The 16,284-nt window shown below is 45.3% G+C and overlaps 1 protein-coding gene across 1 annotated transcript in view; it reads right to left on the bottom strand.

Annotated features, from left to right (window-relative positions):
* LOC127927372 (dual specificity mitogen-activated protein kinase kinase 5-like) overlaps positions 1–15,756 on the bottom strand; it is a 32,608-nt gene extending 16,852 nt beyond the window's left edge. The window contains exons 1-3 of the mRNA XM_052513669.1: positions 15,259–15,756; positions 15,102–15,150; positions 11,178–11,245 (exon numbers count right to left, since the gene is read on the bottom strand). Of these exons, the coding sequence (XP_052369629.1) occupies positions 11,178–11,245; positions 15,102–15,150; positions 15,259–15,390 (249 nt within the window). The 5' untranslated portion in view covers positions 15,391–15,756. The remainder of the gene's footprint in view (positions 1–11,177; positions 11,246–15,101; positions 15,151–15,258) is intronic.
* Positions 15,757–16,284: the final 528 nt, after the last annotated feature.

The following is a 16,284-nucleotide window of genomic DNA, read 5'->3' as shown; positions in this document are numbered from 1 at the left end:
ACCTTGTCCCTGACAATCAGACCCATAAGCACAGACGCAGATGGATACTTGCAGGGGGTGGCTAGAAATGTGTGTGACAGATTGTGGCTCAGTTTTTACCATGCGTCAGTCAGTGTATAAAAACCCTAACAAACACTGATGTTTATACATTTCCAATCTAGTATAGATGTGCACATCACTCTAGATATTTAAATGTAGATGGGCAGGGCCAGCATGGAGTCAGAATGGATCTGAACGGCTCCCCAAGAGGCACAGCTGTTATTAAAAGGCCTATTTATCACTGTCAGCCTCTCCTCAGGTCCCATCCCTCCACTTGCCCTCCGGTGTTGTCACTAGGCTGAACAGGAACAATGGGCCTAACACAGCAACATGCTCTCTCTCTCTCTCACACACCTTTCATTTTCCACTCGGCTACCCTATTGATTAAGACCGCAACAATTACCACCTAATCTTTTAAAAAGGTGTATTAAAAGACATTCCCCTTTGTTGGCCAATAACTAAACAGCGTCGGATCACAAATACCATCGCTCAGCCTAGGGGGACAGGAGAGAGAGAGGGGAGAGAGGGGAGGAGAGAGAGAGGAGGGGAGAGAGAGGAGGGGAGAGGGGAGAGAGAGGAGAGAGAGAGGGCAGAGGGAAGAGAGAAGAGAGAGGGGAGTGAGAGGAGAGAGAGAGAGGGGAGAGAGAGAGGAGAGAGAGAAGAGCGAGAGGGGAGAGAGAGGGGAGAGAGAGGAGAGAGAGAGGAGAGAGAGAGGAGAGAGAGAGAAGAGAGAGAGAGGGAGCGAGAAGAGAGAGAGAGGAGAGAGAGAGAGGGGAGAGAGAGGAGAGAGAGAGGGGAGAGAGAGAGAGAGAGAGGAGCGAGAAGAGAGAGAGAGAGAGGGGAGAGGGGAGAGAGAGAGAGAGGGGAGAGGGGAGAGAGCGCAGGCCCAGCCTGCAGGAAGCTCATCATCATTAGCAGACGAGGAGGGGGAACAGGAGAGCACGGGATGCAATTAGGGCTGCTACCTCCGGGGGCATACGATAGGAGGAGGAGGGAAATGGGGTCACGTGGTAGACGAGCTGACACGGGTCAGTCTTTAACTTTCACAACGGCGGCTCCAAGCCATTCAAGGTGCCGAGCAATGATTAGAGTTGCCTGGAAGACTGGCATGTCTCACAGGACTCGCATGCCGAAGGATGGTCCTTTTATTGATTTTTTGTCTGGCTTTCAAAATAAAAGTCCTTAGAGAATCATACACAGAAGATGGTTAAAGATTGACATGATGATAATTAATCGATAGGTGCATATTAAATTCAAGGGTAGGGCTGGCACAATTACCGTATAAATTGTGTAACCGACGGTTACGGGTGAAGACCGTCATAACCATTAAAAGTCCTGAAGACAGGACGGCCGGGCTTTGGTGCGGTTCAGTCCGTTCCTACGGTAACATGGACTTTTAACAATGGGATGGAACTTTGTTGCTCCTTGGTTTTGTAGCGAACAAGTCTTGGGTTGCCTAGACAACACTCCCCTCCCTGCAGCAGCAGCACACATAGAAATACAATGAATAGAACAGGCTTGGAACCTCTAACTCTGGCAATTTGACTGGTAAACTCAATACACTGGCGATGGCTGGTATTATGATGCATTATTTGCTATGGTAATGTAGAATGTTAATTCATATGATGTTAACTGATGTGGCTCATACAATAGAAGGTATTATTTCAGTAAAGTTGAATCAACAAATCACAGCACACATTGATGGGCAACCTTCCTGCTTTGCTCCTCGCAATCGCCACCTGGCCACCCATTATGCCATCATTGACTTGATGCCTGTTCTATTAATGGTATATCTATGACAGCACACAGTAAAGAGCCGAGGAAAGGTTGAACATGTGTGTTTTTTGCTATGAGACTAATCACAGTCACGTAGAGTTCCATGACCGTCACAGCCCTGTTGAAGTGTTTTACATGATTTGTTTGGCCTTTTAAATGCCCATTATATGAGATGAAATGGTAGTTCATCACTCCTACTCTGAAACAGTGTTGAGGAGAGGTACCTAATGAATTTCCCCCCTCTTACGCACCTAATACATTGGCCTCTCTTAATTCATATTAATTTTTCACAATGGCTATCCAGTCATCTGGAATTAACGACAGCCAGGCAGAAAGCACCGGAGTCTCTACGGAGGCCAAAGGGCCACAGCAGCGAACCAAAGAAGCCCATATGCTTTGAATATGAATACAAATGGATTGCTGAAATGCATAACCCTTTGCATTAGACGCCCGGGAAGCCTGCCTCGCGTATATTATATACCTGTATTACAATTTTCCCTGGCAATCAGCAGCTTTTCTCCAGACACGCTCGTCCCGAGAGGAGCAGAAAGCCATTACAGGGGGCCCCAATTCCTTTACCGAGAGATTGGAGATTTGTTGTGCAGCATCCGAAAATATGTGGACGAAGCAATGTGTTTTTGTGTCGGTGGCGGTGGGGAATATTGTGTCGTACGGAAAGCAAATATTTCAGTCAGTTTGGAGATGTGAAACATAGATCTGGAGCAGGGAACGTGGGATTCAGCCAATAACACACACCAACCAGGCGATAATCACACAGAGTGGCTCTATGTTCCTGCTGAGATGAAATGAGCTCTTTCATTGATGAAGAGCCACTATGATAGAGAACTATTGAAAGCCACTTGTTTTAAGGGCGAAAAAACACCAATTCATCGCATTTCACAAAGATTCACTGCATCTCAAGAGTAAATGTATCACATAACGTGACAAAAGAAGCAAAACCACTTGATGTGGTCCTGATATATCTGATTCACTTCCCTCCGTGGTGGGCCTCATCTTTGCAGTCTGTGTGCTCGTGTCATCGTAGAGCTCAAAGTCAACTGCCAGACTTATGGTGAATTCACATCATCCATAATGGCTGAATCAGTCACGGTCTCCAATAAAACTCCATTAACTTCCCGCCTCGGCGTCCATCTTAAACCAAGTGTTCACTTGGCGAGGTTTAAGTGCCCAAACGGTCCACACAAATAGCTCATCCTGCCACATCAATATTTCTGCTCAACTTCTTCCTCAAACACACAGTACCTTGCACCGGCAATGGTACACACACACACACACACACACACACACACACACACACACACACCTTGGAGACTACTGACTACTGCCCTCCACGTTGACTCAGCGCTGGTACCCCTCCACGTTGACTCAGCGCTGGTACCCCTCCACGTTGACTCACGTGGTACCCCTCCACGTTGACTCAGCACTGGTACCCCTCCACGTTGACTCAGCGCTGGTACCCCTCCACGTTGACTCAGCGCTGGTACCCCTCCACGTTGACTCAGCAGTGGTACCCCTCCACGTTGACTCAGCAGTGGTACCCCTCCACGTTGACTCAGCAGTGGTACCCCTCCACGTTGACTCAGCAGTGGTACCCCCTCAGCAGTTGACTCAGCAGTGGTACCCCTCCACTCAGCAGTGGTACCCCTGACTCAGCAGTGGTACCCCTCCACGTTGACTCAGCAGTGGTACCCCTCCACGTTGACTCAGCAGTGGTACCCCTCCACGTTGACTCAGCAGTGGTACCCCTCCACGTTGACTCAGCAGTGGTACCCCTCCACGTTGACTCAGCAGTGGTACCCCTCCACGTTGACTCAGCAGTGGTACCCCTCCACGTTGACTCAGCAGTGGTACCCCTCCACGTTGACTCAGCAGTGGTACCCCTCCACGTTGACTCAGCAGTGGTACTCCTCCACGTTGACTCAGCAGTGGTACCCCTCCACGTTGACTCAGCAGTGGTACCCCTCCACGTTGACTCAGCAGTGGTACTCCTCCACATTGACTCAGCAGTGGTACTCCTCCACATTGACTCAGCAGTGGTACTCCTCCACGTTGACTCAGCAGTGGTACTCCTCCACGTTGACTCAGCAGTGGTACTCCTCCACGTTGACTCAGCAGTGGTACTCCTCCACGTTGACTCAGCAGTGGTACTCCTCCACGTTGACTCAGCAGTGGTACCCCTCCACGTTGACTCAGCAGTGGTACCCCTCCACGTTGACTCAGCAGTGGTACCCCTCCACGTTGACTCAGCAGTGGTACGCCTCCACGTTGACTCAGCAGTGGTACTCCTCCACGTTGACTCAGCAGTGGTACTCCTCCACGTTGACTCAGCAGTGGTACTCCTCCACGACTTGACTCAGCAGTGGTACTCCTCCACGTTGACTCAGCAGTGGTACTCCTCCACGTTGACTCAGCAGTGGTACTCCTCCACGTTGACTCAGCAGTGGTACTCCTCCACGTTGACTCAGCAGTGGTACTCCTCCACGTTGACTCAGCAGTGGTACTCCTCCACGCAGTTGACTCAGCAGTGGTACTCCTCCACGTTGACTCAGCAGTGGTACTCCTCCACGTTGACTCAGCAGTGGTACTCCTCCACGTTGACTCAGCAGTGGTACTCCTCCACGTTGACTCAGCAGTGGTACTCCTCCACGTTGACTCAGCAGTGGTACTCCTCCACGTTGAGCTCAGCAGTGGTGGTACTCCTCCACAGTTGACTCAGCAGTGGTACTCCTCCACGTTGACTCAGCAGTGGTACTCCTCCACGTTGACTCAGCAGTGGTACTCCTCCACGTTGACTCAGCAGTGGTACTCCTCCACGTTGACTCAGCAGTGGTACTCCTCCACGTTGACTCAGCAGTGGTACTCCTCCACGTTGACTCAGCAGTGGTACTCCTCCACGTTGACTCAGCAGTGGTACTCCTCCACGTTGACTCAGCAGTGGTACTCCTCCACGTTGACTCAGCAGTGGTACTCCTCCACGTTGACTCAGCAGTGGTACTCCTCCACGTTGACTCAGCAGTGGTACTCCTCCACGTTGACTCAGCAGTGGTACTCCTCCACGTTGACTCAGCAGTGGTACTCCTCCACGTTGACTCAGCAGTGGTACTCCTCCACGTTGACTCAGCAGTGGTACTCCTCCACGTTGACTCAGCAGTGGTACTCCTCCACGTTGACTCAGCAGTGGTACTCCTCCACGTTGACTCAGCAGTGGTACTCCTCCACGTTGACTCAGCAGTGGTACTCCTCCACGTTGACTCAGCAGTGGTACTCCTCCAGCAGTGGTACTCCTCCACATTGACTCAGCAGTGGTACTCCTCCACATTGACTCAGCAGTGGTACTCCTCCACATTGACTCAGCAGTGGTACTCCTCCACATTGACTCAGCAGTGGTACTCCTCCACATTGACTCAGCAGTGGTACTCCTCCACATTGACTCAGCAGTGGTACTCCTCCACATTGACTCAGCAGTGGTACTCCTCCACATTGACTCAGCAGTGGTACTCCTCCACATTGACTCAGCAGTGGTACTCCTCCACATTGACTCAGCAGTGGTACTCCTCCACATTGACTCAGCAGTGGTACTCCTCCACATTGACTCAGCAGTGGTACTCCTCCACATTGACTCAGCAGTGGTACTCCTCCACATTGACTCAGCAGTGGTACTCCTCCACATTGACTCAGCAGTGGTACTCCTCCACATTGACTCAGCACTGGTACTCCTCCACATTGACTCAGCACTGGTACTCCTCCACATTGACTCAGCACTGGTACTCCTCCACATTGACTCAGCACTGGTACTCCTCCACATTGACTCAGCAGTGGTACTCCTCCACGTTGACTCAGCACTGGTACTCCTCCACATTGACTGGTACAGCAGCTGGTACTCCTCCACATTGACTCAGCAGTGGTACTCCTCCACATTGACTCAGCAGTGGTACTCCTCCACATTGACTCAGCAGTGGTACTCCTCCACATTGACTCAGCAGTGGTACTCCTCCACATTGACTCAGCAGTGGTACTCCTCCACATTGACTCAGCAGTGGTACTCCTCCACATTGACTCAGCAGTGGTACTCCTCCACATTGACTCAGCAGTGGTACTCCTCCACATTGACTCAGCAGTGGTACTCCTCCACATTGACTCAGCAGTGGTACTCCTCCACATTGACTCAGCAGTGGTACTCCTCCACATTGACTCAGCAGTGGTACTCCTCCACATTGACTCAGCACTGGTACTCCTCCACATCCAGCACTGGTGACTCAGCACTGGTACTCCTCCACATTGACTCAGCACTGGTACTCCTCCACATTGACTCAGCACTGGTACTCCTCCACATTGACTCAGCACTGGTACTCCTCCACATTGACTCAGCACTGGTACTCCTCCACATTGACTCAGCACTGGTACTCCTCCACATCCAGCACTGGTACTCCTCCACATTGACTCAGCACTGGTACTCCTCCACATTGACTCAGCACTGGTACTCCTCCACATTGACTCAGCACTGGTACTCCTCCACATTGACTCAGCACTGGTACTCCTCCACATTGACTCAGCACTGGTACTCCTCCACATTGACTCAGCACTGGTACTCCTCCACATTGACTCAGCACTGGTACTCCTCCACATTGACTCAGCACTGGTACTCCTCCACATTGACTCAGCACTGGTACTCCTCCACATTGACTCAGCACTGGTACTCCTCCACATTGACTCAGCACTGGTACTCCTCCACATTGACTCAGCACTGGTACTCCTCCACATTGACTCAGCACTGGTACTCCTCCACATTGACTCAGCACTGGTACTCCTCCACATTGACTCAGCACTGGTACTCCTCCACATTGACTCAGCACTGGTACTCCTCCACATTGACTCAGCACTGGTACTCCTCCACATTGACTCAGCACTGGTACTCCTCCACATTGACTCAGCACTGGTACTCCTCCACATTGACTCAGTACTGGTACTCCTCCACATTGACTCAGTACTGGTACTCCTCCACATTGACTCAGTACTGGTACTCCTCCACATTGACTCAGTACTGGTACTCCTCCACATTGACTCAGTACTGGTACTCCTCCACATTGACTCAGTACTGGTACTCCTCAGTACTGGTACTCCTCCACATTGACTCAGTACTGGTACTCCTCCACATTGACTCAGTACTGGTACTCCTCCACATTGACTCAGTACTGGTACTCCTCCACATTGACTCAGTACTGGTACTCCTCCACATTGACTCAGTACTGGTACTCCTCCACATTGACTCAGTACTGGTACTCCTCCACATTGACTCAGTACTGGTACTCCTCCACATTGACTCAGTACTGGTACTCATTGAATATAGCCTTGTTATTGTTTTGATTCTGCTTCCTTTATTTGTCGTCCTTTTTAACTCTGCACGGTTGAGGATGGTCTCATAAGGAAGCATTTCACTGTAAAAAGTCTACACCTGTTGTATTCGGCGCATTTGACCAATACAACTTCATTTGATTTGATGGTGGGGGAAAATAGTCAAAAAGTATCCCCTGAGGGTGAGGGACTTGTAAATCAATCAAGGCAAGGTCAATATGTTTCCCGTCCTCCCTCTCACTACAGCTCGACACCACTACAGCTGTCTAGGCCACTCTGCCCGTTCAATCAGCTTCACACTAGCACCAGCAAACCCTGGGATACCCGATGTTACCCAATGACAACAAAGCATCCAAGACGAAGGAGCAATAAAGTCCCTGAAACAGAGGAGATGCAGCCTGTGGCTACAGCGCCATCATTGTAAGCTGATGGGGGGTAAAAGACATCCCCAGATGAAGAGTAGATTTTGACAAATATTCTCCGCCCAGGGGGGCCTGCTTTTTAATGAGGCGAAACTTTAAGTACTGAATAATAAATAATAAAAATGGATAGTTCATTTAGCTTTTCAGTGTACCTCGCGAAGAAGCCCATTACAAGTCATTACTCTTAATGTCCGTGATGTGAACAGTAACTATGAAGGAAGATGGTAACATCACGCGGGGTGGGGGGTGTGGGGGGGGGGCTTGAAAAGTAAATCAACAAGACAAAAAAAAAACAGGAGAGATGTGTTCCAAACACAAGTATAGCCTCGATACAACAGATAGGTTTCTATAGAAACATAACACATTTGAGTGTCCTGTTACTTCCTCAACATGAAGGCATAGACCTACAGGGTACATACGTCCATGAGGCATTTTAAATGGGCAATACAAAGCCTCTCTCTCCATTTGAGCTCAGAGGCTGAAATAAAACGTGTGGACATGTCTAATTCCCTTCGCAGCCTTGGTGAAGTCAATAACACATCTTTATTTTATTGCTGTCACTCTTTTGCCTGAACCCGGTCCAATGCAGAGGACTGAAGGTTGGCGGCACTTGCCGAAAAGATCACGTGTTACCATGACGACACCGATTGGCACATCAGACACGGGCGATTCCACGTTAGCGGGAGATGAAAATTATTTTTGTAATGTTCTGGCAATTCTCACATAGGAACTTCACTGGGAGGAAGGATGTTTGACATGTGTTTTTGCATTTTGTATTTAAAAAAAGAAAATCATGATGAAAGCGGCCTATAGACCTATACATGCCTCCTGTAAGACTTTACGATCTATGAACCGTACGGGTTGGTGGCATTATACTTCATATAAGGTGCTCTAACATATGTCCCGCTTCTAAAATAAAAATGTCCACATGAATTTATTCAACTTTTTTTTTTTTTTAAATAATCTCAAAAGTGTCCTTTTTGATTTTGCAGAAACATTTATATTATTTTCCGTTGAATAAATGAATGTGAAAATGTACATAAGAATCTACATGTAATCCATATGTTAAAGCAGACTATAAGGAGTATAACATGTCTGGTTCACGGAGCATAAGGTCTTACAGGAGGGTTGTAAAGGTTTAAAAAGGGGCTACAACAGACACATTCATCAGGATTCTCTCAAACGTGGCACAAATGTAAAACAAATATATTTAATATATTTAAAAAACACGTCAGACATCCTTCCTCCCAATGAAGTTTCTATGTGAGAATTGCTACAACGATCCGAGATAGCAAAAATATGTTCTGCTCCCGCTGGCGTGGAATCACCCACATACAGTGCTTTGTTGTAGGAGAAAGAAATATGTAGAGTTACTTGTCATCTTTACCAGTCTGCTTAGCAATGAGCACACTGTGGCCCTGGGTGAAAAGATCTGTTGTAATAGATTTTTAATAGCTTCCCCCCCCCTTCAACAAAAAACACTCAATAGCGGAGTGAAAAAGAAGGTTAGAATTGCTGCCTCAATGGTATACCGGGGTCAGTAATTATATTTACTTTATTCCATTTTTAAGAATTCTTCAACAGGAGATAATTTATTTTCCAAATGCAGTGTTATTTTCAATCTTTGGCCATAGCAACACTCATTCAACACAAAGGCTGTCGTCTCAATCAAAAAGACCCACACCAGAAAATAGACTTTTTGGGGGTTTCATTTGCATTTTTATTTGTCAATGTAACTTTAATTAGCCTATATCATGTCACTGTTCATTTATATATTATTTAAGGATGTGAAAGGAAACGTAATTACATGTTGGGACCTCTGTAAATACCAGGAGAACTCAGCTCACCTCTGCAACGTCCGCAAGGTTCCTCCCTAAAATGGAAACGGTTCCACCAACTGTTGTTAGAAATGTTGATGTTCATGAGTAACACAGTAATTGATTATTGCACATTACTTGCAAACCTTACTTGCAAACCTTACTTGCAAACCTTACTTGCAAACCTTACTTGAGTACGCGACTTGCGAACGCGACTTGCGAACGCGACTTGTGTACTGGATCAAAAACGAAAATGCAGGAGAAAACACTTCAATGATTTGTCCTTCTTGATTATAACACTTGGCACAAGGAAAACCCACACCGAGACTAAACATCCCCTTAGTCAGGTAAACTGTTGTTATGGCAGAGTAGTCAGGTAAACTGTTGTTATGGCAGTGTAGTCAGGTAAACTGTTGTTATGGCAGTGTAGTCAGGTAAACTGTTGTTATGGCAGAGTAGTCAGGTAAACTGTTGTTATGGCAGAGTAGTCAGGTAAACTGTTGTTATGGCAGAGTAGTCAGGTAAACTGTTGTTATGGCAGAGTAGTCAGGTAAACTGTTGTTATGGCAGAGTAGTCAGGTAAACTGTTGTTATGGCAGAGTAGTCAGGTAAACTGTTGTTATGGCAGAGTAGTCAGGTAAACTGTTGTTATGGCAGAGTAGTCAGGTAAACTGTTGTTATGGCAGAGTAGTCAGGTAAACTGTTGTTATGGCAGTGTAGTCAGGTAAACTGTTGTTATGGCAGTGTAGTCAGGTAAACTGTTGTTATGGCAGAGTAGTCAGGTAAACTGTTGTTATGGCAGAGTAGTCAGGTAAACTGTTGTTATGGCAGTGTAGTCAGGTAAACTGTTGTTATGGCAGTGTAGTCAGGTAAACTGTTGTTATGGCAGTGTAGTCAGGTAAACTGTTGTTATGGCAGTGTAGTCAGGTAAACTGTTGTTATGGCAGTGTAGTCAGGTAAACTGTTGTTATGGCAGAGTAGTCAGGTAAACTGTTGTTATGGCAGAGTAGTCAGGTAAACTGTTGTTATGGCAGTGTAGTCAGGTAAACTGTTGTTATGGCAGAGTAGTCAGGTAAACTGTTGTTATGGCAGAGTAGTCAGGTAAACTGTTGTTATGGCAGTGTAGTAGTCAGGCACACTGTTGTTATGGCAGTGTAGTCAGGTAAACTGTTGTTATGGCAGTGTAGTCAGGTAAACTGTTGTTATGGCAGTGTAGTCAGGTAAACTGTTGTTATGGCAGTGTAGTCAGGTAAACTGTTGTTATGGCAGTGTAGTCAGGTAAACTGTTGTTATGGCAGTGTAGTCAGGTAAACTGTTGTTATGGCAGAGTAGTCAGGTAAACTGTTGTTATGGCAGAGTAGTCAGGTAAACTGTTGTTATGGCAGTGTAGTCAGGTAAACTGTTGTTATGGCAGTGTAGTCAGGTAAACTGTTGTTATGGCAGTGTAGTCAGGTAAACTGTTGTTATGGCAGTGTAGTCAGTCTAGTCAGGTAAACTGGGGGTATGGGAGTCTAGTCAGGTAAACTGGGGGTATGGGAGTCTAGTCAGGTAAACTGGGGGTATGGGAGTCTAGTCAGGTAAACTGGGGGTATGGGAGTCTAGTCAGGTAAACTGGGGGTATGGGAGTCTAGTCAGGTAAACTGGGGGTATGGGAGTCTAGTCAGGTAAACTGGGGGTATGGGAGTCTAGTCAGGTAAACTGGGGGTATGGGAGTCCAACAAAGTGTTATGTTGAAGAGAACAATACTCACATATGACAACATGGCTTTGAGTTCTTCATCACTCCTCACAGTGATTCTATCGCCCACCTCATCCTCATCTGAAACACAGATTAACAGCTATAGTTACTGGGCTGTGTTATCATTTACAGCTATAGTTACTGGGCTGTGTCATCATTAACAGCTGTAGTTACTGGGCTGTGTCATCATTAACAGCTATAGTTACTGGGCTGTGTTATCATTAACAGCTATAGTTACTGGGCTGTGTTATCATTAACAGCTGTAGTTACTGGGCTGTGTTATCATTAACAGCTGTAGTTACTGGGCTGTGTTATCATTAACAGCTGTAGTTACTGGGCTGTGTTATCATTAACAGCTATAGTTACTGGGCTGTGTTATCATTAACAGCTGTAGTTACTGGGCTGTGTTATCATTAACAGCTGTAGTTACTGGGCTGTGTTATCATTAACAGCTATAGTTACTGGGCTGTGTTATCATTAACAGCTGTAGTTACTGGGCTGTGTTATCATTAACAGCTATAGTTACTGGGCTGTGTCATCATTAACAGCTATAGTTACTGGGCTGTCATCATAAGTCAGGTACAGCTGTAGTTACTGGGCTGTGTCATCATCAACAGCTGTAGTTACTGGGCTGTGTCATCATTAACAGCTATAGTTACTGGGCTGTCATCATTAACAGCTATAGTTACTGGGCTGTCATCATTAACAGCTGTAGTTACTGGGCTGTGTCATCATTAACAGCTATAGTTACTGGGCTGTCATCATTAACAACTGTAGTTACTGGGCTGTGTCATCATCAACAGCTGTAGTTACTGGGCTGTCATCATTAACAGCTGTAGTTACTGGGCTGTGTCATCATTAACAGCTATAGTTACTGGGCTGTGTCATCATTAACAGCTATAGTTACTGGGCTGTGTTGTCATTAACAGCTGTAGTTACTGGGCTGTGTCATCATTAACAGCTATAGTTACTGGGCTGTGTCATCATTAACAGCTGTAGTTACTGGGCTGTGTTATCATTAACAGTTGTAGTTACTGGGCTGTGTTATCATTAACAGCTGTAGTTACTGGGCTGTCATCATTAACAGCTGTAGTTACTGGGCTGTGTCATCATTAACAGCTGTAGTTACTGGGCTGTGTCATCATTAACAGCTATAGTTACTGGGCTGTGTTATCATTAACAGCTGTAGTTACTGGGCTGTCATCATTAACAGCTGTAGTTACTGGGCTGTGTTATCATTAACAGCTATAGTTACTGGGCTGTGTTATCATTAACAGCTATAGTTACTGGGCTGTGTCATCATTAACAGCTATAGTTACTGGGCTGTGTCATCATTAACAGCTATAGTTACTGGGCTGTGTCATCATTAACAGCTGTAGTTACTGGGCTGTGTTATCATTAACAGCTGTAGTTACTGGGCTGTGTTATCATTAACAGCTATAGTTACTGAGCTGTGTCATTATTAACAGCTATAGTTACTGGGCTGTGTTATCACTAACAGCTGTAGTTACTGGGCTGTGTTATCATTAACAGCTATAGTTACTGAGCTGTGTCATTAACAGCTGTAGTTACTGGGCTGTGTAACAGCTATAGTTACTGGGCTGTGTTATCATTAACAGCTGTAGTTACTGGGCTGTGTCATCATTAACAGCTATAGTTACTGGGCTGTGTCATCATTAACAGCTATAGTTACTGGGCTGTGTTATCATTAACAGCTGTAGTTACTGGGCTGTGTCATCATTAACAGCTATAGTTACTGGGCTGTGTTATCATTAACAGCTGTAGTTACTGGGCTGTGTTATCATTAACAGCTATAGTTACTGGGCTGTGTCATCATTAACAGCTGTAGTTACTGGGCTGTGTCATCATTAACAGCTATAGTTACTGGGCTGTGTTATCATTAACAGCTATAGTTACTGGGCTGTGTCATCATTAACAGCTATAGTTACTGGGCTGTGTTATCATTAACAGCTGTAGTTACTGGGCTGTCATCATTAACAGCTATAGTTACTGGGCTGTGTTATCATTAACAGCTGTAGTTACTGGGCTGTCATCATTAACAGCTGTAGTTAATGGGCTGTATTATCATTAACAGCTGTAGTTAATGGGCTGTGTTATCATTAACAGCTGTAGTTACTGGGCTGTCATCATTAACAGCTGTAGTTACTGGGCTGTGTTATCATTAACAGCTGTAGTTACTGGGCTGTGTCATCATTAACAGCTGTAGTTACTGGGCTGTCATCATTAACAGCTGTAGTTACTGGGCTGTGTCATCATCAACAGCTATAGTTACTGGGCTGTGTCATCATTAACAGCTGTAGTTACTGGGCTGTGTCATCATTAACAGCTATAGTTACTGGGCTGTGTTATCATTAACAGCTATAGTTACTGGGCTGTGTCATCATTAACAGCTATAGTTACTGGGCTGTGTCATCATTAACAGCTGTAGTTACTGGGCTGTGTCATCATTAACAGCTATAGTTACTGGGCTGTGTCATCATTAACAGCTGTAGTTACTGGGCTGTGTCATCATTAACAGCTATAGTTACTGGGCTGTGTTATCATTAACAGCTGTAGTTACTGGGCTGTGTCATCAACAGCTAACCGATCGCTGCAGCTGTACATAGTCTATCGGCAAATAGCCCACCCATTTTTACCTACCTCATCCCCATACTGTTTTTATTTATTTAATTTTCTGCTCTTTTGCACACCAATATCTCTACCTGTACATGACCATCTGATAATTTATCACTCCAGTGTTAATCTGCAAAATTGTAATTATTTGCCTACCTCCTCATGCCTTTTGCACACAATGTACTCCACTTTTAACAGCTATAGTTACTGGGCTGTGTTATCACTAACAGCTGTAGTTACTGGGCTGTGTCATCAACAGCTGTAGTTACTGGGCTGTGTCATCATTAACAGCTGTAGTTACTGGGCTGTGTCATCATTAACAGCTATAGTTACTGGGCTGTGTCATCATTAACAGCTGTAGTTACTGGGCTGTGTCATCATTAACAGCTGTAGTTACTGGGCTGTGTTGTCAACAGCTATAGTTACTGGGCTGTGTCATCATCATGATAGTTTAAATAGAGATTGATTAATTTGAACAAAATCAATACAGCAAATTGTTAAGAATATGATTCCATCAAAGCAATGCTGTTATTAACTTCAGCACTCAAGGTCCAGTGATGTGTATTCAAACATATATATTTTGGAGAGTATTTTGACACTTTATTGAAACAGTATGGAAAATCAGAGTGGGGTTCAATAGGAAAGGTGGATGAACCCTGGTCTCCAGTGTGGAATTGTATATGTGACTTGTACCGGGAGTGTTACCCTCAACCACAGCTCTACACCTGCGCAGAGTATTCTGCCTTTAAATAGATGACTGCTTTGTAACTGTGAAAGCCAATGTATAACATCCAACAAAGCAATTAATTCATCCTAAAGTTACAGGATAAGAAAATCAGACACGTGAGGACCAGAGTTTAAATATTGTGCCTTTAATGGAGGCAGGCCTAATGGTCCTGGCTTCACAAACTTGGTCCAGACTAAGTTTCCCCCTAGTACCGATCTTGGATCAGCTTCCCCATCCCATTCCACTACCATTAGTGGGGAAAAAGCTACTGACCCAAGATCAGTGTCTAGAGGCAACTTGCACCCAGGAACATGGCCTACATTATCCTTTTGGTGTGCAAAAACTGAAGACAATCAATCTTATTGGGTATTAAGGACAGTACAGCCAAAAAGGCAAGTTAAGTAGCAACTGAGTACTAGTAGTAGACTGAGCTTTTCAGTTGTAGCTAAACATAGTTGGGTAGAAGTCTGCCAAACGGACTTAAACATTTGGTTGGTGTAATGAAAAACTGTCTCCACAACAGGAAACCAGGCTGATGAAATCTCAGAATGTCAATCTTTTCATGAGGTAACTTACATTCAAACGCAGTGATTGTAGTTTCGGGCATGACATCCCTTATAGCGACCTGCAAAATAGATTTAGAAAGATATGAACGGTAAAGCAAACCAGTTGCTAACTAGCTAGGTCCTTAGCCTAGCCAACTGTAAACTTTGCAACTGTAGCTAGCGCTCACCAACAAGTCATTGAAGCTCAAAAGTGATGGGCAGTCCACGGATGAGTCCATATCCCCGACGGGAGTCTTTATACGGATCTCTATTCCCTCGGTGTCCATAGCGCAGAAGTTATTTAAAACAAGTAGAAGCATAACAGACGAATAAGCAGAAACATAATCAGTGTTGGCTGGCTAACTTCCTAACAGCATATCCTATTCCTATCCTAGCTACATTAGCTGTCAAGTTAGCCGTTAGCTAACAGTTACTACATTTCAACTAACGTTACTTGCATGACTAAGAGCAAGCCATTGCAGGTCTTGTCGACGAGAGAGTGCGTTTTAACGTTTCCAACACAGTTTGACTCACGGACATACAAAGAGCGTTTTAAATAGTTGGAAATGACATAGCTAGCAAAGTTAGCCGCTATGCAAACAAAACCAGGAAGTTCACCGGAAGTTTTCGTATTTCCAACCGGATATAGATTTAGGAGCTGGCTGGAATACTCTATCACAGTCTTTGACTCTATGGTTGTAGTAGGAGCCATACGTTTCTGTGGCGCTGTAGACTACAATCGTTCAGATAATTATTGTCCCACATGATTAAATCGGGGAGGGGACTGTGAATCTGTCTCCATTTATTCGTTCATATGTTAGTGAAAGGTGGGTGTATGATACGTCTTGCCATAGAGATCCGGGATTTACAAAATTACACTGATTGGCCAGATGGTGGCGCTATAACAAGAGATTGAAAATGAAAACTTTGAAAAGTCACACCCTCACCCCTTTTGACCTAAAGTCATGAAATTCGATACTTAGTTCCCTCTCTTCACAAGGAACACATTTGTCTCAGGGACCCATAAGGTCCGCCATTATAGATTTCCGCCATTTAGAATGTTGTGATAAACACTTAAAACGCTACTCTTCTGGCAACGAATGACCAATCTGCACAAAACTGGATATGTGGCATCTATGGACAAAAGTCTCTTAACCCAATATTTTTCAGACAAGTACCTAAATAAATATGGCCGTTATTGACCAATAAACATT

Source organism: Oncorhynchus keta, unplaced genomic scaffold (assembly GCF_023373465.1).
Source record: "Oncorhynchus keta strain PuntledgeMale-10-30-2019 unplaced genomic scaffold, Oket_V2 Un_scaffold_13527_pilon_pilon, whole genome shotgun sequence".
In the NCBI taxonomy this organism is placed as follows: Eukaryota; Metazoa; Chordata; class Actinopteri; order Salmoniformes; family Salmonidae; genus Oncorhynchus; species Oncorhynchus keta.
Note: the sequence above shows the minus strand (reverse complement) of the source record. Positions and strands in the feature narration are given on the sequence as shown.